This window comes from Montipora foliosa, chromosome 6, assembly GCF_036669935.1.
Source record: "Montipora foliosa isolate CH-2021 chromosome 6, ASM3666993v2, whole genome shotgun sequence".
In the NCBI taxonomy this organism is placed as follows: domain Eukaryota; kingdom Metazoa; phylum Cnidaria; class Anthozoa; order Scleractinia; family Acroporidae; genus Montipora; species Montipora foliosa.
This window is the reverse complement of record NC_090874.1, coordinates 23,054,042-23,065,622: the sequence shown is the minus strand read 5'-3', so window position 1 is coordinate 23,065,622 and position 11,581 is coordinate 23,054,042. Positions and strand designations below refer to the sequence as shown.

At 41.4% G+C, this 11,581-nt stretch overlaps 1 protein-coding gene across 1 annotated transcript; it reads left to right on the top strand.

The window, feature by feature from the left end:
- Positions 1-7,642: 7,642 nt before the first annotated feature.
- Positions 7,643-9,067, top strand: LOC138005210 (uncharacterized). Its single transcript, XM_068851472.1, has 2 exons — positions 7,643-8,123; positions 8,226-9,067. Exons 1-2 carry the CDS (start codon positions 7,643-7,645, stop codon positions 9,065-9,067), a joined length of 1,323 nt encoding a protein of 440 aa, XP_068707573.1.
- The last annotated feature ends 2,514 nt before the right edge of the window (positions 9,068-11,581 follow it).

Sequence of the window (11,581 nt, the reverse complement as noted above, 5' to 3'; positions counted from 1 at the left end):
AGAACAACCATCCGCTCTACAATTTTCAACAGACACACACTCAAGCTAAGCTACTCATGTATGCCAAACATGAAATCCATCATATCGTCACACAACAAACACGTTCTTTCAGATGCAAATGCACCAGCACCGCAACCTGACACCTGCAATTGTAGAAAAAAGCCTGAATGCCCACTCGAAGGAAAATGCCTTCAAACTAACGTAATTTATCAAGCAACAGTCACCACCGAGACAACAACTGAAACCTACGTTGGACTAGCCACAAACTTCAAGGAACGCTACAGGAATCACAAAACATCTTTTCGACATTCAAACAGAAGAAATGAGACAGAGCTTTCCAAACATGTTTGGCACTTACAAGATGCAAAGAAGCCGTTTCAAATCAAATGGAAAATTCTTAAAAAATGTAGACCCTACAGCAATATTAGCAAAAAATGTAGTCTTTGTCTGAATGAAAAATTCATAATCATGTGTGAGAAAGAACTGTGTAGCCTCAACAGAAGAAACGAATTAGCAAGTTCATGCCCCCACAGAAACCGATATGTACTCCGGAACTTTAGAGTAACGTAAATTTAAAATACCGACATAGAATCCCCTTATATCATGTTTTGTTACCTAGCAGCTGCTAAAATGTAACGCATTTACTATAGCAACCATTCAAATTTCCGTATTTAACTGCCAGCTTTACAATTTCAACAGTTCAGTCGTTAAAATTGCCTGATGAGTGTGGTACTTGTACCATACGAAACAGTTCTGTAGCATTAAACGATCATGGTTACTCGTGAAACCTAAACTTGTGTAAAGTCATATATATATATATATATAATTCTAAATCCTAAAATTCTAATTTAAAAAAGAAAAAAATTCCTTAAAATTTTCTAATACTCTATAATTTCTAAAGTTTGTAAAATGATTTGACGGTGGCCTTGAAGGCCCGCGCTATGTTAAGCGAACTTGAGGTAATAGCTTTCTGCATCCTTCTGAGAACCTCCTTTCCTCTAGCGCACACAAGTTTCTTTATTGTTTTCTCTAAATCTTTAGACCAACCGCCTTGCACATCAATCACTACGTTGCACTGTTCCACGACATAGCCATGGTACTGCTTCCTTAACTCCCAGCGCAGTGGAGCATACTTTTCCGTCTTCTCCCTCTCCTTTTCCCTACGGTTGTCTAACCAGGGGCAACTCATTTCAACTGCCCAGACTCGTTTCCTCCTGTGATCCACAAATCTGACGTCCACTCTGTTGGCCTTGACATAACTTTGTTCGGCATACGCTGGTACATCCCACTATGCTTGAGCTTCCGGAGATAAGTACACTGGTTTGGGTGCCACTAACGAGTACCATGGTGGTACTGAGTCCACTAGCTGCAGGTCTTTACACACCTCAAAGAACAACACCTTAAGTGCAGCGTTGTGTCGCTAAAAGTACTTGGACTGTGCTAAAGCAGGACATCCCGCAAGAACATGTGCAAGAGTTTCTGCAGCGCCTCCGCACAACCTACATGTGATCTCTCCTTGTGAAGTTCTTATTTTGATCTTTGTATACACTCTAGTAGGGGTGAGCTGTTCGTAAAGCTCCAGTACCCCGGTAATCGTGTGGGTTAGTGCTGAGGGCCACTCCCGTAGCCAAGCAAAACACTCATCCATGCTCAGATCTTCGTCCTGCCACCGTGCACACAGAAAGCGACCATGCCACTGCTCGCTCTCAATCTCTTCCTGTAACTTCTCCGTCGCTGTCCTCCTCAAATAACCCTTAACTTTCTTCCCTAGAATTTTGTATCCGGTGCTTGGCGCGGGCTGCATGACGGGTTCGGATAGTTCAAAGTCAAACCCGTGTCCAGCTCCTCCGCGTACTTGCATGCCTCCTTAACCAACGAAGTGAATCCCTTCTCACTTGCCCTCTCTTCAAACTTCTGAACTAACCTCATGGTAGGATCTGTATTCTCATACAGCTTAATTGCAAATTTGATTTTTGTTAGCTTGTATTCCTGGTCAATTGCGCGTAGGCCACGCCCACCCTTGTCCCTGGGTAGGTAAAACATAGCCGTCGAACTTAGCGGATGCTTCCCTCCGTTCTCACATTATTATTATTATTATTATTATTATTAATTAGAAGTTTCCGGTTCTTTTAAGAAATGCACACTTGCCGCTGAGGCCTCCAGTGTACAATGAACGTCGTTTGTACTTTGGGGGGTGGGGAAGGCTTGTTACAACAGTACAATTTGCCAGCGATAGAAACTTACTGCTCTGCAGTGAGTAGACTGCATGTGCCTGCGAATAGGCCATTTCCGAGTTCAAGTCTGCCTCCTCTTCAAAGCGAGTCTAAGTGCGAAGTTTTTGTAGTGGTAATTACTTCTACTTTACATATGAATGAAAACTAATTTTCATAACAAAAACTTCGCACTTAGACTCGCTTTGAAGATGAGGCAGGCCAGAACTCGAAAAAAGGCTATTCCAACATCCTGTTAAGGAAGACTTATTGACGGAAAAAATGAAGGGAAGTGTTTCTTAATAAGTCCACCTTGAGATAGGCGCTTTTTAAAGCTTTTTTATATTTTTTTATGTTTAGCGACGAGGTTTTTGCAAGATTGAGTACACAACCCGGATTCGTCATTTCAAATCAGAGTTAGTCTAGTTAATTTTCGACTTACAACGATAGCTGTAAATTGCTCCTCCAAGTCTTAGTTTTCTTCTAAAATACCTAAAATCACCTCAAAGTCGTTACCAAAAGGAAATAACTCGTCTCTTCCAGCCGCTATCTTGGTTTGTCGAGCACGGTCAGAGTCACGTGACTTGCACATTGAACATCAGAAAGCGCTCTATTGTTTGACTCTTTGAAGTTCGCGGACTATCCTTACCAGTCCTCTCTACTATCTTTGTTCAAATGCACTTAAACTTTGCTATGGGAAAAACGCTAAAAGAAAAAGCGACAGAGTTATATCTTTTCGCCTATTGACACTTTCATGACCAAACAGCTCAAGCAATCAATAGTTCGCGAGTCAAGGATTTATCCTCCTGCAGTGAAATCTTCTTCAGGATTTTGTTTATATCGCAAATTTAATGATATGTGATGCGCATCCTGGGAAACCTCTTACCCAGGACTTCGCACCTTAATTCTCCCGCCCCAGCTCAGAAATCAAGGCAGAGGTCCTGGGAACGAAAAAAAATTAGGAGCCACTGTATTTAATTAATCGAGTAAATGTGTCTTCCACCAGCCAATTATACTACATGTCAAAATACCGAGAATTACTCATCAAATGTGAGAGACGAATGTTTCTTTCATTGCCAATGACTTTTATTTGCCATTAATTGAGAATGAGCATGCATTGATTCGACCTTAACATTCAACCCTATGAATGATTCTCTCCCTTGTACATACATCTCTTTGCCATTATTTACTATTTACGCTCAGCGTACAGTTGTAAATTCCTCTTTTAATTTCTCTGATACAATCTTATTGCCCTCGCTCTCTTCCCTTCTTGCGTCCTTATGGCCTGTTAAAGCCGGTTTTATGGTTGGGTAGGTCGAGAGATGGTATAAACTGTTTCCTCTTTGGAAGCATAGTTTGCGAAGACAGGAACAAAACTGTAAAATAAAGACTAAAATGAATGAACAAATAAATAGCTGTGTAGCTTAAGTAGCTTTAAATACCCATAAAACGGTGGACTGATGGTGAGTGCGGGGAGTAAAATGAGCGCACCGTCTGCCTCGGGTTTGTTAGTTGAATTAATGTTACGAGTTATTGACGTTAAATATGGTCGCGTCGCACTTTATTTTATGTTACTTTAATAAATAGTAAAAGGAAAACCAATCTGAGTAGGAGTTTACGCAACACTTATGCTTTAAATTGATCGTCAGTGATTATCGGTGAATATTCACCTCGACTCCGTCTCACTGAATATTCACCGATAATCACTTCGCCTTCGGCGAATAATTGTTAAATAACCGGAATCTCAATGTTCAGGTTGTTTTTAAACAAAAATCGTAATCTTTGAGCTTGATTAACAAGATTCTTTTTTAGCTTTAGCTTACCTTACAGTCCATAGCTCTTTTCCCGCTTTGGAAAGGACTAATAAAGGCCTCACTCTGAATGGTAGTCAGTGTTAGCATCAGTATTGCTGATAGGAACACGAACATAATAACTTTTCTTCTGGTCATGTTCCTATCTTTCAATACTAATCGTTGTGATAGCACTCTGGCTTATAAAATAACGTCCACGATCGTTATTTTCATACACAAAGTTTCAAGTGTTTGAATGCTTTTCAAAAGGGCCTCCGTCATTTTCCTCCACGCTTGAGGGTTTGGCATAGCAACAGCATTAATTTTTGTGTGCAACAAAATCACACGGTGTCTTTTAATTGCAATACCAGGAAGATTTAATTGCTGTTGTGTTAGCGCCGAGGAAGCTCTCAAAGGATGCACAATTCACGTAATCATTCCATTCGTTTGCCGAAATTTGATACTAGAGAGTTCTCCTTCGATACGGCCAGCTTAATCAGCACTTTTATGACTTTTGCACAATGGCCGGATCTTGCTATATATTGCTTGCATAAATTGATTGCCCTTTGTGGACTCATCATGTACTTGACTGTACAGGCTCACACTCAATTTTTTTTTTTTAAATCTCCATATGAAAACGCTTTCATGCATTTTGTCTGCCAAAAAGGTTCTTCATTCAGCTTTAACTTCAAGAAACTAAGGCTATACCCCGAGTCCCTCTCACTTTAGAACCTCCATTTACCTTTGGAGAGTTCAATCTAGATTGATCGTAACATTTGCTAGTCACGAGCATCTCTCAGTGAAATCCCATTACACTCATCTTGAAGTTTTCGAAAAATTCGGGCGAAATAAAACACAAAGCCAAGTTCACCTGCAGATCTGAAGAGTTTGCCATTTCGACATCATAACCGCAATTAAAATTGTCAAAATCTTAAGCTGTTTTTCGCTTACAAGTCATCGAGTATCACACAAACAAAGAGATTACTGTTTCAGCTCATCATCATTATCATCCATCACACTTTGACAAAGCGCTGTAGTCGACTCTGTTGAATCAAACAAACGCACTGGCTACTGATGTAACGGTTGCCAATATTTGGATATGTTGGACGCGCAGCGTAAGAGTAGTTTTCATTGGCGACGCTGAGCCATTGAATTGTAGTTTATTAGTGTCTACACTGACCTAACAAACGTATTAATGATCAAATTAAACGTTATTGATTTTGCGTATGTTGCTTCGGTTGGTAGCTGAAATCAGTGCTTACTGAGCGTATTAATAGTATTGATCATCATTTCGTTGCATGGGGAATACGCACTTGGAGCTAACTTCTAATTGCTTGTTGATTGGCTAAAAACATTAACTCTTTGACCCCCTTGATCTAAAACTTCATTCTCCTAACTACTTCCATAGATTTTTTCTTTAGCTGGTCATGAGAATTTGGCGCTCTATCAGGATCATACACTTCAGCGGATTATATTGTTTATTCTCAATACTTGTATGCCTGACAGCGTAATCGGAAATTGAGTGGAAAATTGACATACTGGTCAATCCCGTGAGTCAAATGGTTGAGGTGGCTCTCAAACTTCCAAAAAATCCAGCATTTGATACGTCCAACAAAGTTTCAAGTAGAATGTTTGATCGAAAACTCAAAACTTTGCTCAATATTTGGCTAATGATTTGTGCTGGCTAAGTGTGGGATGATTAACGGTGAAACATGTACATATTGACATAAATGACATCAATGTTGGAACGAGACGTATGAATAGATACAAACATGCTATAAAAGCAGAAAAAGAACAAATAACAACATTCGTTAGGGTTACAAATTTCAACAAAAATGATGTGGTATAAATACGTGAAATCAAATTTAAAGTAATTATTTGATTTCTTAGTGATAAAGGCAGTGCCTTTGTTAAAAGAAGCAACCCACTAGTTATTCTCCGATGGCAAAAATGTATAGTAATGCGCTTGAGGAAAATAGAAAGTTTCAATTTGCAGACTATATTAATTCTGTTTATGAAATATTAAGAGTGGAAAAATATATTTCGGTCATGACAAATACCCAAACTGCTTTTGCAAAAAAATGGCATAGGTTTCTCTAGTGGCATATTTTGGTGTTGTTAACTAACTGTTAGTCAAGTCAAGTGTTTTGATCTGTAAATCTGTAAAGTGTATTTTAGTGCTTGTAAAATTAAAAAAAAAAAACGACTCTGAATTAGGCCGCCTGAGACATCAAATTTCTTGCTGAGAAAGCAAGCAAGTTGATTATTCAAAGCCAAGTGTAATTGTTATATGTTTAAAACGAAGTTTGTGAAGGGTTTTACAGTAAACTGCACATAACCAAACAAGGTCTTATTTGAAAATTATAACAAAGCTATCTATTTTCAAGCACGTATTTCCGTAGACATAAAACTTCATTTTCCTTCCATCTATGACTCATTTTTGGCACCTTTTTTTTTGTCTACTAATGGTGTCTTTAATTTTATAGCTAAGGTTTCACATAACCATATCATTTTAAAATTATGTACCATGGCTTAATTTTATTTACTATAATTTCTTCATTTCTTAAAAGGATGATTTCTCAATTTTGAATTGCTTCTTCTTTTGCTGGTTGTAAGTTCTTTTCTAAATGTGATTTGAGTAGCACTAAAGTGAACCTGTTTGCTATACATCTGGCGTTATTCTAATTCTATAATATGTTAAGTTGGAGAAGAAACAACCTGATACTTTAAACTTTTACTCGACTAACAGTTTTGATCCGGAAAGGAAAGGACAGGAAAGCAAAGGAACTTTACATAAGTGCCTAGTGTTGTGTTAGCTTACATGAGGTATTGTTAAAGTTAGTTAAATGGCGTCTTGAAGTAAACACGTGTTTTTCATTAAAGACCACCATAAGCCCAAATAACCCGACATGGTGACAACGGGAAGCTCCCAATAGCCTTTAAACTAAAAGAGAATCAACCAAAACAGACATGACAGACCAAGGTCAACACGAAGCCGGAATTCAAGCTGAACAAGCTGAAGTAGTTGAAGAGTCGAACGAAGGCGCTCACCCTGCACAACCAGCCGCGCAACCACAAGTCGCTGCAGCTGTACAGCAGCCCGTGATTCAACAGATATCCATGGCGAGTTATCAAGTTCCATCACCCGAAAATTTCAACTTCAAACCCAAGGAATGGTCCCGCTGGATCAAGCGTTTCGAACGATTTCGAAAAGTAACCGGACTCGACCAAAATGACGGCGAGGCAAATTTCCCTTTCGTAAACGGTTGTTGCCATTTCTCAGAACGGTCGTTGCCATTTGAAACGGTCGATGCCATTTATAACGGTTGACGGCACACTTCACTTCAAAGAAAATTAAAAGAAACAAACTAAGAAAAAATATTAACAAAAATTAAGACAAAAAAGGAAAAAAAAACATTTATAAAAGAAAACCCGGAGGGAAAAAAGTGTCCGAAAATTTCAAGACTCGAACTCGGGTTCTTAGCCCTCACCATAAACAGAACCCTAACCCGAACCTAACTTATATGACCAGCGAGACAACTCCCAGTAACCGCAACCTTTTGAGTTCTTAGACCTAATGAGTGTAATTCAGAGCTAAGAAATGGCATCGACCGTTTCAAATGGCAACGACCGTTCTGAGAAATGGCAACGACCGTTTACGAAAGGGAAATAGGCGACGGCCAAGTGAACACTTTGATTTATTCGATGGGCGAAGAAACTGATGACATCTTAGTGTCATTCGGACTAACAACTGAAGAGGCAAAGCAGTACAGCGTGGTGAAAGGCAAGTTTGAAGTTCATTTCGTGGTAAAGAGAAACGTAATATTTGAACGAGCTAAGTTCAACCTGAGAAGTCAACAAGATGGCGAGTCAGTTGATAAATTTATAACGGATTTGTATTTTCTTGCTGAATACTGCAAATTTGGAACTCTAAGGGACGATCTCATCCGAGATAGAATCGTGGTAGGGATAAAAGACAAGAAGCTCTCTGAACAACTGCAACTGGATTCTAAGCTGACATTAGAGAAAGCAATCACGAAAACCAGGCAGTCGGAGACAGTTAAAAAGCAGCAAACTTTCATACAGGAAACCAAATCTGACCCACCACCAACTAATGTTGACCGTTTGTGCAAAGGAAAGGGGAAAGATTCTAAATAGGATTTAAAGAAGAAAAAGAAACCACCCAAGTCTAAACATGGGAAAACTCCTGAAACACAATGTTCAGGGTGCCTGGGCCAACCACATCCAAAGAAACCATGTCCAGCCAGAGAATCAAAATGTAACAAGTGCTCCAAAGTAGGGCATTGGGCAAAGACCTGCAGATCCGCTCAATTAGACAAGAGAGTGGGTGAAGTGCATTTTCCGGGGAGACAAGAAGAAGAAGAAGAAGAAGAAGAAGAAGAAGAAGAAGAAGAAGAGTTTTTCCTAGGTGAACTCACTGAGCTATCTGCCGTCCGAGGAAGTACAGGAGATTCATGGAAAGTTAAAGTTTCACTGAATGGAATGCTAGCAGAATTTAAAGTGGATACCGTTGCAGATGTAACAGTAATTCCACCTAGCCTGTATCACAGTTTGCAACCAGCTCCATCACTTAGCAGGACCACCAGGCTACTGATGGGTCCATGTAAACAGAAATTGAACTGTCTAGGGACGTTCATAGCAGACTTGCAATTGCATGATAAGACTGCTAAGGAGCAAGTGTATGTCATAGGAAATTTGGAGCGACCTTTGCTAGGAAGACAGCCAGCTGAACTTCTATCGCTGATAACCAGATTTGACAGCCTGAGCAGTGATGACTACAAGAGTAAAGTAGGAGACAAGTGCCCCAAGTTGTTTGAAGGACTAGCTGTCATGAAGGACAGTTACTGCATCACATTCAAAGAAGATGCCAGACCTTTCCAAGTGTTAGTCCCAAGGAAGGTACCCTTCCCCTTGTATCAGAAAACAAAAGAAGAGTTAGACAGGATGCTGAAGGCAGGTGTCATATCCACAGTGGACCAAACCACTGATTGGTGCGCCTCCATGGTTGTGACCCCGAAAAGTAATGGCGAGTCTGCGTCGACCTAAGCAAGCTAAATGAGTACGTCAAGAGGGAAAACCACCCACTTCCTGCAGTAGATACAACACTCGGGAGTTTGGAAGGCTCTAGAGTGTTCTCTAAACTTGACGCGAACTCAGGATTCTGGCAGATAAAGCTAGCGTAGGAATCAAGACCGATGACAACGTTCATCACCCCGTGGGGCCGTTTTGTTTCAATGTGTTGCCCTTCAGAATCAGTTCTGGTTCTGAGAAATTCCAGGAGAATATGAATCTTATCCTCCAGGGATTGGATGGCGTGGAGTGCAACATAGACGACGTTTTAGTCCATGGCAAAGACCAGACTGAACACGATCAGAGGTTAGAAGCTGTCCTTAAGCTGTCTGGTCGAAGCTGGCGTGACACTCAACTTGAAGTTCCTCGGACACGTTATAAGCTTCAGTGGAATTGAGGCAGATCCTGAAAAGCTACAAGCAATTGCAGACGTACTGCCACCTCAAAACGTGCAAGAAGTGAGAATATTTCTTGGCATGGTGAGCCAACTAAGCAAGTTTTCCGAGCACCTCGCTGACAAGACAAAGACCATCAGAGACCTTCTTCAAAAAGGAAACCAATGGATATGGGGAAGGGAGCAACAAAAAGCATTTGAGCAGATCAAATCTGACCTCACGCAAGCTCCAGTGCTGGCTCTGTACGATCCAAACAAGGAAACCAAAGTGACAGCCGATGCTTCATCCTTTGGCCTAGGAGGGGTACTCCTGGCGGCCAGTCTCATTAATGTTGCGAGCGATGTCTCCCACCGAAACCAGATCTGCACAGATCGAAAAAGAAGCCTTAGCGCTCACTTGGGCATGCCAACGATCCTGGAAGTACAAAGTGGGAAAATCAATCTCTGTGGAAACAGACCATACACCCCTGGTGCCACTCCTGAGTACTCACACACTTCCTCCGAGAATCCAAAGATTTAGAATGCGACTGATGAGATTCCACTCAAGGAGATCAAGCATGTCCCCGGAAAGAAGATGTACATAGCTGATGCGCTTTCAAGACTCCAAACGCGAAACCAAACAGTGAAGTCACCAATTGACGATGACGAAATGGAACATTGGAAGCGTGATCTCATCCCTGCCTGCCTCAGACACACGATTACAGCAGATCATGGAAGCACAGGAAGAGGATCCTGTTTGCAGGCATGACAAGTAATCATTAAACGATGCAATGAAGTCAAGTAGGGGTGAACTGTCTGTGGTGCAGAACATTCTGCTCAAAGCATCCAGGATCGTAATCCCTTCCTCCATGCGTCTCGCGATACTTGACAAGATTCACAAAGGCCATCAAGGGATCGCTAAGTGCCGTGAGCGGGCCAAGAACTCTGTTTGGTGGCCAGGACTCAGCCGAGAAATCCAGGATATGATGCAACAATGCAGAGTTTGCGCTCTCCAGAGAGAAAACAGGCCTGAACCGCTTATCACGACACCCTTACCCGACTGTCCCTGGCAAGTCGTAGCCATAGACCTCTTTGAGATGAAAGGTGTTGATTACCTTATCGTTATAGACCACTTCTCAAGGTACGTTGAAGTAGCAGCTATGCAGACGACCACAAAGTCAAGTGATGTCCTTCGGGCACTTAAGTCTATATTTGCAAGACGTGAGATCCCAGAGCAAGTGCGATCTGACAATGGTCCTCAGTTTGACAGTGCAGAATTCTCCTACTTTGCTAAGGAAGTCAATGGGGATTCAAGCATAGCACAAGTAGCCCTAGATTTCCCCAAGCAAATGGAAAAGTTGAGCGGGGAGTTAGAACTGTGAAGAATCTTCTAACAAGGGAAAAAGACCCTACTAAAGCATTACTCGCCTACCGATCAACATCACTAGCATGCAAGTTCTCCCCTGCCCAGTTGCTGATAGGAAGGCAGATTACGAACAGCGTTCCATTATTCCACACCCAGCTGAACCCGCGGTGGCCTGACCTGGGATAACCTGCGTACAAGAGAGAGCATGAGCAAATTGAAGAAGGAAACGGTGTTCAACACCAGGCACAAGGCCAAGCCCTTGCCTTCAATTGGACGGGGTACTGAAGTTTTCGTCAAGGACCTTCAGCGCTTACGAAAAGTCATCCACGCAGCATCGACGCTTCGGTCGTATAAAGTTGAAACACCGACCAGCACGATAAGAAGAAACCGTATTCACCTTACTCCAATGCCAAATCAGCAGAAGCAACATGAGCGGCCAACACCAATGATGAGCCAAGTTCCCACAGAAGACAAAGTAGCAACACCAGTTCGGAAGGACACTCCTGTTACTAAGGGAGACGTTCAAATAGCCCCTGTAACACCCATTCTTGCCACTAGGCCCAAGAGAATTATAAGACCATCGTTTAAAGTAAGAGAGACCATCGTTGAAAGTAAGAGACAATCTAGGTTTAGCTTGAGATTTCATTATGTTATAAGATTACGTAGATCATTTGTTAGACTTCTCACATGTTAGCTTACATGAAGTATTGTTAAAGTTAGTTAAATGGCGTCTTGAAGTAAACACGTGTTG

Coding starts and splice junctions, on each gene's coding strand:
- LOC138005210 (XM_068851472.1), top strand. CDS start 7,643: ATGGCAACGACCGTTTACGAAAGGGAAATAGGCGACGGCCAAGTGAAC. Junction 8,124..8,225: donor ACCACCAACTAATGTTGACC/GTTTGTGCAAAG, acceptor CACAATGTTCAG/GGTGCCTGGGCCAACCACAT.